General features: G+C 37.8%; 1 protein-coding gene across 4 annotated transcripts in view; it reads left to right on the forward strand.

Moving 5' to 3' along the window:
* Positions 1-15,389, forward strand: part of LOC112117523 (motile sperm domain-containing protein 2) — a 57,947-nt gene that overhangs the window by 21,665 nt on the left and 20,893 nt on the right. For all 4 annotated transcript variants that reach the window (XM_024215483.2, XM_024215484.2, XM_024215485.2 and 1 more), the window contains exons 6-9: positions 3,279-3,339; positions 5,474-5,512; positions 7,583-7,707; positions 11,162-11,332. In XM_024215483.2, the coding sequence (XP_024071251.2) occupies positions 3,279-3,339; positions 5,474-5,512; positions 7,583-7,707; positions 11,162-11,332 (396 nt within the window). The remainder of the gene's footprint in view (positions 1-3,278; positions 3,340-5,473; positions 5,513-7,582; positions 7,708-11,161; positions 11,333-15,389) is intronic.

Here is a 15,389-nt window from a genome sequence, read left to right on the forward strand (position 1 = left end):
TTCCTAGTCAAAGATTCCATTCATAGGAGCAGTCCTTGACTCACAAGTAGGCAGAGCATTCCTGTCAATAGAGAGCTTTCTGAAACTACTCTCTACCATATGGCTATTACATCAAAATCCTTCTCAAAAGATCACTTTCTTTCTGCATCTGTTGGGTCTTATGCTCTTGCAACATGCATCGCAACTTATTCCACACTCAGAAAGAGGCCTGTTCAGCATTGGGATGATACAGAACTATGACATACCCAAAGATGACATTTTTCAGGAGGATTTCTATCCCTAAAGAAATTCTTTCATCTCCTGTCACAGTGGACCTACCCAGAGAATGTTCTGAAAGAGGCATGTTTCAATCCCCCAACTCCTTAATTGAAAATCACTTTGGAAGCTTCAAAGACTGATGAGGGAGTGCAACTTGACTATCTCTTAGTTCGGGACCATTGGAGTTACCAAGAAAAGATATTACATATGAGGGTACAGTAATTGAGAACTATCTGTTTAGCTCTCAAATCATTACTACCTCACATCCAGAACAAAGCAATTCAAGTCATAATGGGCAACAAGACAGCAATATATTAACTGAAGAAGCAGGGAGGAGCTCACTTGTTTCAACTGTACAAGGAGATGATCAAGTTATGGGACTGCTGTGTCCACTTCAACATCTACCCAATTGCCTTGCTCTTAGCAGGCAAGGAAGTGACAAAGCTGGCCAACTCAGCAGAGATCTGATGCAGGTGCATTAATGGTCTCTAAAGGACTCAGTAATGTAGGATGTATTGAATGTTTTTGAGGTTTCTGGACATAAGTCTCTTTGCCACAGGCAGAACAAGAAGTGCCCTCTTTTCCAATTGAGAGACGGGAGAGACATTCTCCCAATGTCGGATGTGTTCCTTCTGAATTGGTGGATGGGCCTGTTATGTGTTTTCTCCTCTTTTACACTTTTTTATACAGAGGGTTTTACAAAAATAAGATGTGAGTGGGCCAGGATAATCTCAGTTGCTCCTTCATGTGAGAGACAACAGTAATATACAGACCTTCATCAATTCTCCAAGGGGATCTACATACTTATGCCAGTGATGCCAGGCATACTTCTGCAACAGGACAGGAGGATTTATCACCCGAAGCCTCTTTCGCTACATCTAGTTCCATTGGCTTTAACAGATGTTGAAATATCTTGCACTTTAGACGTGCAGCAAATGTTATGAACATAAGTGATGTAGATTTGTGAAGTGGGTAGCTGGAAAAACATATAAATCCTGTACAGGCACTAATTCATTGTATCCTTGAACATTTACTGCATTCAAAGTCTTTAGACCTGTAGCTACCTTCTCTGAATGCATTTAGCTGCAGTAGCAGCCTATCACATAATTATAGTTTTAAAAAAAAAAAATTCTTGGCACGTGACACAATTAAAAAAATGTATTGACCAGTAAAGGACACTGTTTTAGTTTGGTCCTGACACAGCTCATGAGCCCTCCTTTGGAACTAATAGCAGATTGCTCTTTATCTTTATGAAACATAGTAAATGGTGAGTCTGTCATGGGACATACAACTTGCTAATCCATCTTGCTGATGTAATGGCTATCATAAAAGCTGTTTTAACAGACCAATAAAATAAAGTTGTACTTGGACCTCATCCTAGATTCCTTCCTAAAGTGGTTGTTGAGTTTCATATTAATCAATCAGTCAGTATGCTGGTTCTCTTTCTGAGACCTCGTGCTCATAAAACATAATCCAAACTACATACTTTAAATGCTATAAAAGTACCTTAGCTTACTATCTAAATAGAACAAGAAAATTTTGACACTCTCCTAAAACTTTTTATATCTTATGCTAAAAGCCATAGAGGTCAGGATATTTCTGCTCAGTTGTTATCTAGAGGCTGAGATAGTGAACAGAACAGAGATATAATCAGAAATCATCAGTTCCTCTTTCTGCTGGAGTTAGGCCATACTCAACTAGAGCAATATCTACCTCTATAGGGACATGTTCCCATTGTTGAGCTCTGTTCAGACCTTTACAAAACACTATTAATTGGATTTGACATCTGAGTCAAATGCTCCATTCGGTAGGGCACTTCTGTATTTACTTAATTAGACCCTCAAGTCCTACTACCCAGTCAGGCATACTGCTTACTAAAGTATCCCATGCGTGGCAATGTGCAGAGTACATATGAAGAAGAAATGGAGGTTGCTTACATTTTTAACCAGAATTCTTTGGGATGGACTCTGCATATTAACACTCTTGACCCACCTTCCCCTTTTCTTCAGAGTCCTAATAAGATATTAACGCTGCAGAAGCTGTGAAAGGACTGAGGTGGCAGGAAGCACCTTGCCCTTGGAATGCTCAGGAATGGTGAGGGGAGGGACCAGGAGTGCTCTAACAGGCACTGCAAAAAGTAGATTTCACCATTGCATCTGCACCAGCCAGTGCATCTCATGAGTGTGAATGTTCATCTTGAAGAACTCTGGTTGCAAGTAAGTAATCTCCATTTGGCTCTGCTTCATAAGCTATGAAGATTGATTTTATTTATTTATTCATTTTTTTAGTTGCAATGTGCCTCAAGTATGTACCTGTTTTAACAAAAAAAATTCTGAGTTCTGTTGGGGTTGTGAATTTTCAGCAGTGACCAGATAGTGTTAATTCCTTAATCTTTTGCAGAACTATGATTGTTCATAGAATTTTAAATGTTAATTTTTGTCTCAAAATATTAGTGAACTATGATTTCATTAGAAATCAAGACAAACAGAACTAAAAACCCCTGATAAAAGGCAAAATTTTCTTATCCCTAAACGTTTTACCTCCAATGTACAGAACGTATGTAATTTGCTTGTCTTACTTCAGTGCAAGTCATTGCTTGTACTATGTAAGAAAGGCTTAGCACATTGCCATTTAGAGACAGAGGTTTATTTCTTCTGTTAGTCTGTAGTTCTTAGAAAATCTCTTGTTCCTTTCCTGAGACCCCAGTTCTTCAAAGACTTAATACATGTGCTTAACTTTATGCACTGCGAGTAGTCTTAGTGAAGTCACTAGAACTACTTTCAGCTTACAGAGTTAAGCATGTGTATAAATCTTTGCAGGATCATGGCCTTGCATTGCATTGGAAGTTGGGGTAGTGTTTGAAATTTAGTATACTGTATATACCCTGTGTACATTTATTATGTTTTTCTTTAATTGTGAACTTATCTCAGAAATTTTTTATTACAAAAGTCAGTTTTTATCTAATTTGTTTTTAAATTATAATTTCTACTGCATTTATTATTAATTTGCCTTTATTTTAGGACTTGGACTTCATTCGGTTCATCATCAACTGTTTTAAAGTTTATTATCCTAATTACCTCTGTAAGTAATGTATATTATCCTTTCTAAGGGGATACAATTTTATAGACATTGTATTATCCAATGTTGTTTTACTATATAAATATTTATAACTGATAAGGAGAGAGGGTTTTTTTTTTTTTTTAAAGGTTTGTAAATATTACTTTTTGCATGTGTGGACTGCAAAGGTAAAACCAAAATAAAGTCAAGAAATATGTGTTTGACATGCCCCTCCTGTATATCACATGATAGAACTTCTCCCAAATAATACCTAGAGCATATCTTTTGGAAGAACATCCAATCTTTGTTTAAAAATTGTCAGTGATGGGAGAACCCATCACAATCATTGGTAAATTGTTCCAATGGTTAATTAATCTCACATTTAAAAATTGACACCTTATTTCCAGTCTGGACTTGGCTAGCTTCAACTTCCAGCCATTGGATCACATTATATCTTTCTCTGGTAGACTGACGTGTGCATTATTAAATATTCGTTTCCTCATGTAGGAATTTACAGAATGTGATTCAGTCACCCATAACTTTTTCTTTGTTAAATAGCTAAATAGCTGTAGCTCCTTGAGTCTATCATAAGGCAGGTTTTCTAATCCTTTAATCCAAGGGTTCTCAAACTGGGGGTCGGGACCCCTCAGGGGGTCATGAGGTTATTACATGGGGGTCGCGAGCTGTCAGCCTCTACCCCAAACCCCGCTTCACTTCCAGCATTTGTAATAGTGTTAAATTAAAAACACTTCTTTTTATATTTATAAAGGGGGGTCACGCTCAGAGGCTTTCTGCGTGAAAGGGGTCACCAGTATAAAAGTTTGAGAACCACCGTTTTAATCTTTCTGGGCTCTTCTCTGAACCCTCTCAATTTTTTAACATCCTTCTTGAACTGTGGGCACCAGAACTGAGCACAGTGTTCCAGCAGTGGTCACACCAGTGCCAAATACAGCGGTAAAATAGCCTCTCGGCTCCAACTTGATATCCTCCTGTTTATGCATCCAAGAATCCCATTAGCCCTCTCGGCCACAGCATTGCACTGGGAGCTCATGTTCAGCTGATTGTCCACCATGACCCCCAATTCTTTTTCAGAGTCAATATTATAGTTGTGTTGTTGCCCTCCTTTCTTTGTCCATTTCTGTCCCTTTCCTCTTCAGTTTCATTGTTTGGCCAAAAGTTGGAAGATACTGCTATGACAATTGCCACTCTGTAACAGCCAAGAGGCTAAAGATTGAGTGGAAATGGACTCTCCCCATTATCTCAGAGATGATCCCTCCATGACAGAGTTGAGGCATATTGGTGGGGCTGTATGGGGGGAAAACTTGCACATTGTCCATGTTAATCTTCATTATGAATAGATACAAAGCTTCAGCCAATACTGTCATTTTTCTCTTCCACGACTTCTAAATTCTTTTTTTTTTTTTCAAGTGAAAATGTAGCTATGAACGTTTTAAAGTTTAGCTGTTTGAGTGGCATTTTATTTCTTAAAATAGAAGGTACCATTCTGTTATAGTTGCTAGTATTTTGAACTGTTAAAAATTAGTGTTGTAATTTCACACAATGATAAAGTTATTACAATAAAGGTGCATATTATTTGCATCTTTTATCTGCCATGGCGGGGAGGGATAGCTCAGTGGTTTGAGCACTGGCCTGCTAAACCCAGGGTTGTGAGTTCAGTCGTTGAGGGGGCCATTTAGGGATCTGGCGAAATCAGTACTTGGTCCTGCTAGTGAAGGCAGGGGACTGGACTCGATGACCTTTCAGGGTCCCTTCCAGTTCTATGAGATAGGTATATCTCCATATATTATATTATTTAATACAGTAATTTAAATGAATTCTTTGAATTCAGGATGTGGGTAACTATTCTGACTCTTTTGGGATAATTTTGCCTTTTTTTGTATACCAAAACAATACATGCCTTAGTTTCCAATGGGCTTCCTAATACTTCTGTTCATCTTACCATAGGGATAGTTTTGTATACGTTGATTATTATTTGACAAATGGAGGAAAGCTAATTTTTTCCTAAAGAAAGTAAGCATGGAAATTGAGTGTTCTGCTTTTAATAATCCTCTAATATTAACGCTTTCTCCCCTTCTTTTTTTTGTTAATATATAATATCTTTCATTTCAATTATCTCTTTTTCCTATTGTCTTTACAGCAAAGATAGTGATCTTTGAAATGCCATGGATAATGAATGGTAAGTTAAAGTAAACTAAAAATATTTGTAATTTTCTGTAATAAGTTTAAAAAGCCCTGTTCTGATATATTAATTCAAACATAAACTGATTTTTGGAGGGGGGGGGGTTATAAAATGTTTTTAATGTTGTGGGGTGTGTGTGTGTGTGTGTGTGTGTGTGTGTGTGTGTATATATATAGAAATATATAATTAATGCATAGGCCAAATTCTTCTTTTAGTTAAGCACATGGTACTTGACATTTGTCAATTATTAGGGCATTGAATGCTTTAGTGTGCAGCTTCCTGGCATGTTGTGCTGTGACTCAAAGATTAAATAAATAGTCTTATTCAAAGTGCAGATCAAGACCTGCATCCACCTCCGCCACGTTCATATCTTGGAAGCCCTTAATATGCAGATTACTTCTTGAAGCATCCATTTTCTTGGTTTCCTGAACCCCAATCCACTCCAGGTCCAGACTTGCTAGGCTTGGTAAATGTTTTTCTGCTATGGCGAAATCCAAATAGTGCGTTATGCTGGTTAGGGTATATGCATGACATTGATAATTGCCATATATATCTATGCTGATACACCTCTACCTCGATATAACGCTGTCCTCGGGAGCCAAAAAATCTTACCGCGTTATAGGTGAAACCGCTTTATATTGAACTTGCTTTGATCCACCGGAGTGCGCAGCCCTGCCCCCCGGAGCACTGCTTTACCGCGTTCTATCTGACTTCATGTTATATCGGGTGGCGTTATATCGAGATAGCGGTGTACGTGTACACCAGTAATCAGCCTAGTCAACAAACTGGGTAGACGTGTTTTATTCCTCTATATTGCACATGCGCACATAGCTATAAAAATTACCCTTTTGCTGCATGTGCACAGTCCATCTCTATTAAGACTCTTTTAGTTTTACATTAAGCAGGTTAAAACTGCTACCATTTAAAACAACAAACCTGCCCGAGAAATGCTTCATTCTCCCAACTCTTCTCCCACCCAAAATTGGGAACTTACCCACTTCTCCCTCCACCTTCCCTTTCCTCTCCAAAATAAATTACTGGTCTGATATTCAAGAGGACTAAATATTTAGTCTTTGATCTGTCACTGCTTCAGTTCATAGCTTGATGAGGTCTTGGGAAGGATGTAAGTAATCATGTTAGTGTCTGGGTCATGGAATTTGAGCCAGCTTGCTTTAGGTTCATAGAGGACATTTCCAGCAATCCTCAGGAGCAAATTACCATCAGACACCGAAAGTCTTGCGGAATTCTCCAGAAGCCTCACTTCTTCCCCTATTTCAGCCACCTTTGCAAAAACCGGTGTTGCACTCTAGGCAAATTTGAGGATACAGTGGAGAATTCCAAACCAGCTATAGAGGATGAAGATCCTCTTTTTACCCTACTACTTTGGGATTGTTTGTTGCATTTTTTTTTCATGTGTAGCATATGTCCTGATGCTACTTTTGAACTGTGCTACTTTTTCCAGTAAGAAACCATGCCAAATACCATTCCTCCTTTCCTTTTCAGAGATCCCTTTCATAAGCAGAGGTCCTGGCCTTTACCTAGGGTAGAGCTGCTGCATGAAGTTCAGTACACCCCTTCACAAGTCACTATGCCCTTGACAAGACTAGATGCTTATTTTCAGTGAACAGTACTTCAGTTGCTGTTCAAGGAGCTAGTCTCCTGCAGTGGGGCACTGGGGAAACAATGTTACAAACTGACTACTTACCAACAATAACTTTTGTTGCCCAAATATATTGCCTTCACCGAGCCTCTTCTCAGTTTTGGAGCACACATCCAAATGAGGTTTCTAGGTGTAGAGGGGTACTGCTTTGGGAAGTGGGGTGGGGCAGGCACACAGGGTATTTATATTCTTTTTTTTATACCGCAAAATCCTGGTACGTGCATGTGCTCTTTGCCTAGTGGGACGTTTTATAACGGGTAAAGAAACCCTAGCTGGATATCTAGCTATTTCACTGAATTCCGTACTTAGCCTAATATTTTATGAGCATTTATTTACATGCTATCAATGGCAGATAAAACTGCAGTATTTGTTTCAGGCAGTTTATGTATTATTATTTTTTTGTCTAGCTGCTTTTAAAATTGTGAAGGGTTGGCTTGGTCCAGATGCGATAAGCATGTTGAAGTTTGCAAACAAGAATGAAGTGCAGGAATACATCAGTGCAGAGTATCTGCCTGCCTACATGGGTGGAATTGTAAGTATATTGAAATTTTAAAATACCTTGTAATGATTAATATCTTCATGCAATTTTTGAGTGCATATAAATTGCACGATTACACACTGTAGTAGAGCCAGCTAGCATTTTTCAGATAAGTATCTGAGTGTCCATTTGATAATAATAAACTTACAAATTAACTGTTAATGATTTAAGTTCTATTAAAAATCTCAACTGATGATTTTCAAATTTTTGTATGTTAGTTTTAAAAAAGTTTTCATAGCTCTTTTTGTAAGGTAGGAAGTAATTCTGCAACCCTAATTTAGTGACTTCATTTTGGGAATTTTAATAGTGTGAATAGGAAAAAGGGGGTTTTGAGGGCATACAACTGCTGTTTCTCACATCCCTCCAAAGCCATGATTGAATGAAGACCCTCCAATCCTTTCTCTGGCCTTCTGCCCTTTCTAGCTCCTTCTGTTGCCCCTCATCTCAAGTGTCCTAAAACCCCTGGCGTACTTGGCAACTTCTTTAAAAGGAAGGTAAAGCCCAACTGGTTATACTGCACTCCAGTACTGTATTATTGTCAGCTTTTACACACCCCTATTTATCACATTATAGTGCAGTCTAAATGCTGATGCAGGATAAGCAACTTGTGTAAGGGGCATAAATTTGTCACCAAGCTAATAAAAGTATACCTCTACCTCGATATAACGCTGTCCTCAGTAGCCAAAAAAATCTTACCGCGTTATAGGTGAAACCGCGTTATATCGAACTTGCTTTGATCCACCGGAGTGCGCAGCCCTGCCCCGCCGGAGCACTGCTTATTCGTGTTATATCGGGTTGCGTTATATCGAGGTAGCGGTGTAATTAATTCTGTGATTTCCTATCCTTTTCCCTTAAACTTTGTAACTTTCCTTTAATAATTTTTTTAATCCCAAGCAGGGTAAAAGTAATACCACTGCCATAGAGGGAGATGGCATCACCTTTTCTCTCTGCAGAAGAGATGGAGATAGGCAATGACAATCTGCCTTCCCCTCTGCAACATATATTTGAATATTAATACGCCAATAAAGAAAAACACACCAGAGGGTTATCTGAGGGACCCTCTTGAGACAAGATAGCTGCTGGAATGAGGTGTGGGGGTTCTGTTCCTTGGATTCAAGGGTATGGAAGTATGAGGGACTCGCTTTCCTAAACTCCTGCAGGGGCAGGATGTCTCTCTGGATCCTCTTCTCAGTACCTGCAAGAAACATCCAAAAGGAATCATTTCCCAAGGAGTGAGAAGTAGTAGCTGCCCAGAGATTGAAGAGGGGTGGTTGAGTGTTTTCTGGGTGCTGAGGGAGATGCTGAAACTGAGAGTGTGTAGAAAGTGACGATTCTGCTGTCATCTGCTTCCCATATCTCTCTCCCCTGGCATACGTGGGTAAAAAGGCTTGCTGCTACATAGGAATTCTGGTGGTCAGCATCAACAGGGGTGGGGAAATCATAATGATGAACCATAGCATTTCATTTACATTTTGAAGGCTTCATTGTTTAAAAGCTTGGGACCTTATTTAATTGAAATCTTGATTGCAGTGTCTTTTTAAACAAATTTTGTTAAATCATAAATAAAATACGTGCCACAGTCACAAAACAAAACAGTGGTAAGCAGTTAGTGAGGAAATCCTCTAAACTTATATCATTTTTGTTCAGAACTGTCCTACATACTAGTTCTCTGGAAAGATCAAAGCATAACGAATTTGAACGTTTAAAATCAAGTCATGTATTAGTCCTTGCTTCCCAAAAACTTTCTCTTTCATTGGAATTGGCTACTCTTACATGTTTGGAAGCTATTTGTTTCCACCTCTTCCAAGTCTTTGAAGCAGAGCAAGAGGAACCTCTGAAACTTTTTTGAGCAGCCTGCCTTTAAGTACCTTCTGGTGGCTCTTGAACCTGTGGTTCACAGGAATCTATGAACTGGGGAAATTGACCCAAAAAATCAGTTCAACCAGTGTTAAAATTGGTTGGAGGTGCAGTGTAGGTGAAATCCCATGACTGACCCTGTTTTTACCACCATTTGAACCAGTATGAACTTCTTAATAAATTTCCTCAACATAGACATGGCCTAGATGTGTTCAACATGGTGTTTAGATTAGTACACTTTCCCAGCCTTCTTTCTACTTTTTAAAAATTATCCACCATAATCAAGGCTACGTTTATGTCACGGAGGTCATGGAAGTCACAGAATCTGTGACTTTCTGAGACCTCGGTGACATTCTCTGCTTCAGCCCCAGGGGCTGTGGGACTCTGGAGCTGGTAGTCAGCAGGGCCCTGGCAGGGTTCCAGCGACAGGTGACAGACTCCTGAGGGGGCCCTTCTCAGAGTTCTAGCGACGGGTGACAGCCTTGTGCAGGGAGAGGGGGATGCCTTGGGCAAGCACTGGGGGTGCCCTGTTTTTTCTTTGGGAAATATTGTCACCCTGCAGCTCCCAGCCGCCGAGGACGGGGGGGAAAGGGGAGGGGTGGCAGCTTCCAGCTGCTCCAGGCAGAGGGGAAACCCCACAGCTCCCAGCCACCAAGGTGGCGGGGGGAGGGATAGCTCTCGGGGGAGGAATAGCTCAGTGGTTTGAGCATTGGCCTGCTAAACCCAGGGTTGTCAGTTCAATCCTTGAGGGGGCCACTTAGGGATCTGGGGCAAAAATGAGTACTTGGTCCTGCTAAGGAAGGCAGGGGGCTGGACTCAATGACTTTTCGGGGTCCCTTCAAGTTCTATGAGATAGGTATATCTCCATATATTAAACCACAGAGATGCAGCAGCAAAAGACACAGACAGGTCACAGCTTCTGTGAATTTTTGTTTATTGCCCATGACCTGTCCCTGACTTTTACTAAAAATAACCATTACAAAATCTTAGCCTTAACTATAATCCATGTATAGTGTGTGTGATATGGACTAAAAGCCTGTATTAAAATAGGTAATGCACATGTATAATGCTAGTTCTTTAAACATTAATAAATAGGCTGTTTTATTTTTTACAAATCCAAATCATGGACTAACTGTCTACATGATTTTTTTTAAAACCAAAGCTGTTATAAAGTTACAGAAGTACAAAAAACATCTGAAGAGCCACTGTTTTTTCTTATTTTGTTTTAAGTTTGCCTCCGTGTAATGTAGAAACAAAATTTGGTTTAATTCTCCCCCGCAACCCTCCTAAGATTTTTCAATACCAAATTTCAACTCAGAACAAATTCTGCAATCTCTTTAGGAATATGTAAACATTGCCACTAGCTATAAATTAGTGGCTGTGTTAGATGATTATCATATTTGATTATTATATAGGGCAAAACCCAACATCAACTTTTTGCCCATGGGTCGAATGGAACTTAAAATGTATAAATGAAATATGTAAAAGGACTAAAAAAAAATCCTGATAAGATCTGTATTTTAATTATGCTAGTGAAATCACTTTTCCTTCCTTTTGATACACACGTGAATTAAATACCCTTGTATTTTAGGATACTTTCAAGTACAGTTACCCTCCATTGGTTGATGATGATTTTCAAACTCCATTATGTGAAAATGGACCTATTACTACTGAAGATGAAACTGAAAGTAAAGAGGAGGTGGAAGCAGACAGCAAGGAGGCTGGAGAATCCAGTGAAGAGCAAATTCTCAATGTGAAAAAGGTATCCATTAACTCTAAAGGCTAAGAAGGAACGAAAATATGAAAAGTTGGACATGGTTTATTTTTTATGGCAGATTTTTTACAGTCTGTTGTAGTTGGATGTCTTTGCCACTTACAGTGAAAACCCAGTAAAACCCTAAAGACTAGCTTCACTATCATGGATGGATTACAGTACACACACAAAAATCTAGTATCTGTTTTATTCTGGTATTGCTCCATTAAATGTACAATGTGAAAATTTTAAAAAAATATTTTAACTTTATCCCTAAAAAGTTAGGTTTCTCTAGAGTTATAGTCAGTTTTTTATACTTCCCTCGGGGCAACCATTGTATTGATTTTTAATACCAGATATCTAGTTTTCTCAATAGATGTTTTAATCAGCTCCTGAGGAGAGGGAATACTAAATAAACAATTGAAAACATGCTATTGAGAGCTACTGTCTAGAGCAGTATTATGTTTTTATTTATCTTATTAGTTACACAAACTCCAGTTAATCTTGATATGGTCACAAAACAAAGTAAAGCCCTGAATCCTGCAATCTGATCTATGTGGCTGTAACCTTACACCTGTGCAGAATTCATTCCAGTATCGGGGGGCAAGGAATACATAGTGAGTGCCTATGGGAAATGTAAACTTTGTCCATTAGTATTGTTCTTGAAAAATAGCTACTATAGTCCAAAATCTGGAATTCACTGTTGTTGCCATAACTTCTGAATCAGAATATGAATTTACTAATTTCTTGTATCGTGTATGTTTAATATTCTTAATTTTATAGTACAAAAATTTTCAGTTTGAATTAGTATTTTAATATTTGGTCAGATTTTGAAACATATGGAGCAATTTCTTTTTTAATTAAGGTATTTTTAAAACTTGGCCAGCCAAATTAATAAGGGAGATTCATAGAATTTAAGGTCTGAAGGAACCATTAGATCATCTACTCTGACTTCCTCTCTATCACAGGCCCTTAAATGTAGTCCAGTTATCCCTGTGTTGAGCCCAGTAACTTGTGTTTGGCTTAAAACATATCTTCCAGAAAGACATCCAGTCTTGATTTGAAGATGGCAAGAGTTGAAGAATCCACCGCTTCCCTTGGTAGATTGTGTTCCAGTGGTCAATTACCCTCATGTTAAAAAATATGTGCCTAATTTCTAATTTGAATTTGTCTGGTGTCAGCTTTCAGCCATTGATTCTTGTTATGCCTTTCTCTACTAGATTAGAATCCTTTAATACCTGACATTTTGTCCCCATTGTAATCAAGTGATCTGTCTTCTTCTTGATAAGTGAGGCTGCACTCTTTAAGTCTCTCGCTTTGTCATTTTCTCCAGCCTCCCAATCATTTTTGTGGCTCTTTTCTGCCCACTCTCAAATTTTTCAACATCCTTTTTAAAACATGGACACTGAAACTATATGCAGTATTCAAATATTGGTCTCACAAATGCAGTATACAGAGGTAAAATTACTTCCCTACTCCTGCTCACTTGTTCCGTTGTTTATGTATCCAAGGATCACTTTAGTCCATTTTGCCAACGCACTGGGAGGTCATATATAGTTGCTTGTCCACTGTGACCCCTAAATCCTTTTTTGCAGAGTCACTGCTTTCCAGGACACAGTCCCCTATTCTGTAGGTATGTCCTGCATTCTTTATTCCTAGATCTGTAACTTTACATTCAGATGTGTTAAAAATGCATTTTGTTCAAATGGGCCGAGTCTACCAGTTGATACAGGTTGGTTGATTGTCTGACTATCTTCTCCTTATTATTTACCACTCCACCAATCTTTGTCATCTGCATATTTTATCAGCAATACCTTTCTATTTACTTCCAGACCATTAGTGAAAATGTTGACTAGCATCAGACCTAGTACTAGTCTTTGTAGAACCCTACTAAAAACAGACACTACTTCCACAGCCAGTTCTTAATCCATTTAATGTATACTCTACGGATATTTTATAATGTTCATTTTTTAGTTAGAATGTTGTATGGTACTAAATCAAATGTCTTGCAAAAGTCTATGTATATTACCTTTATCAACCAAACTTGTAATCTCAAAGAATGAAATCTGGTTTGTTTGACAGGACCTGTTTTCCATAAAATCCCGTTGACTGGCATTAATCATATTAATATCCTTTATCAATTCAATGTCCTATCAGCTTTTCTATTATTTTACTAAGGATTTATGTCAATCTAACCTGCTGATAGTTACCTGGGTCATTCTGCTGACTTTGTTTGAATATTGGCACTAGATTCACCACTTCTTTAATCTTCTGGAATTTCCCCAGTATTCCAAAGTTTAATAAAAAATTAACATCAGCAGGCCAGAGATCTTCTCAGCCAACTCTTTTAGAACTCTTCAGAGCAAGTTATTCGGGCCTGCTGATTTTAAAATGTTTATCCCTTGTAGATGATGTCAATATCCTCTTTGGTTACTAATGCACTGGAAATTACTTCATCATCCTCATATGATGGGAGTACATCATCCTGTTTCTTTCCAAATAAACAACAGAAATTTATTTTGAACACTTCTGTCTTTTGTGCATCATTAAGTTTTACCATCATCGTCTAGTAATGGAGCTATACGAAAAGGGTCAATTTGACCCCAGAATATGCAATTTTGATATTTTTGTACTTAGAAGTTATAATGTAATGGTATAACGGAACAGCTAACTTTTGAATCCTCCATTGAACCAAACCAGAGGCCTGTCCTGAGTTTCAGGCCACAGTTACCTGCAGATGAATTGTGGATGTTAGACTTGGTTTATTATCTTCTTCCTTTTTTGTGTAACTGAGTCTTTTCAGTTACTTTCAAAGAGAAACATATGGTTGTAAGGAAAGACATCACGTGGTCCTCATTTAACACCTTCAGCATTCCATTGTCTAAAGAAAGGTTAATTCACTCCTTCTTACTCCCCACCCCCAGCCCTTTTTTTTTTTTTTCTTAAATTCTTACTCTGACCCTTTGGATAATCTGTGATATTGAACTAATATGTTAACCAAATTGGAAAGTAAGATGTAGCCCAGCAGATGTTTAGGTTTAATCCTAAAATAAATATATTAATCCATCTCCTAAAAAGTTGCATACAAGCTCTCAAAAAGGCTGTAATTTAAGCTCCATACTGAGGTAAATACTGCTCCTGTTAGCTATGGAGAAGTAATAACATGATGCTACCAAGGAAGGATAAGACCATAAACTGTAGGATATCTGAACGTAAACGAACCTTCCAAATTTATTTCTGGAAAAATTCCTTATGTCTGAACCAACCAGACATCCTGGGGGCCATCTTTGTAAATTAAATACTTTCTGCTATACTTCCTTACATTTTTTTTTTAACATAAATGTTTTCCACCAAAGAGTCTCAGATTTTGAGATTAGAATTGCTACACAAATGTGTTCGCTATCCTGAGAATGGAACTATTGAAACCAAATAAGCCTTTATGTTAAGTTTCAAGGTGATAAACTTGAATTCCTTTCTTATAATAAAACCAACTTGTATAGAATGAAGTTTGTTATAATCCTTATATTTGTAAGTAAATATTCTTATCCCTTTAGGATTATACTCAAGTTATTAGCATAAGTGATTGTAAGTATGTGAATAAACATTTCAGCACTAGGAATGTTGTGCAAAGTTTGAGAATAAAAGTTGTGAATTAGACAATATTAGTTTTAGAAATAGATTTCTTGTTTGTTTTTACTACTGTTATCAAGTATAGTGCCTAGAATAGCTAAAATATTTTAATAGTTGGAAATTAGGATATTTTATAATGAACCTGGAAGTTGTTTAAAATTAGAATCAAATTGAGAATACCTTCCTACGCTTGAAAGATGGGATAAACTCTTCCCAAATTACAGCTAAGTGAAAGAAGAAAGAATAAACTTTAAAATTTCAAAATGAAGGAAAACTTCGTCACCAAATTACAACAAAATATAGGAAAATGTTATGGTGGTTCTTTCAAAAGTTTACAACTGAACGTTGACTTAATACAGCTTTTAAACTTTACTACACACAAGAAAAATGCTGCTTTTAACGATCTTAATTTAAATGAAATAAGCACAAAAACAGT

The sequence above is a fragment of the Terrapene carolina genome, unplaced genomic scaffold (assembly GCF_002925995.2).
Source record: "Terrapene carolina triunguis isolate 2854851 unplaced genomic scaffold, T_m_triunguis-2.0 Scaffold23, whole genome shotgun sequence".
Taxonomy (NCBI): domain Eukaryota; kingdom Metazoa; phylum Chordata; order Testudines; family Emydidae; genus Terrapene; species Terrapene triunguis.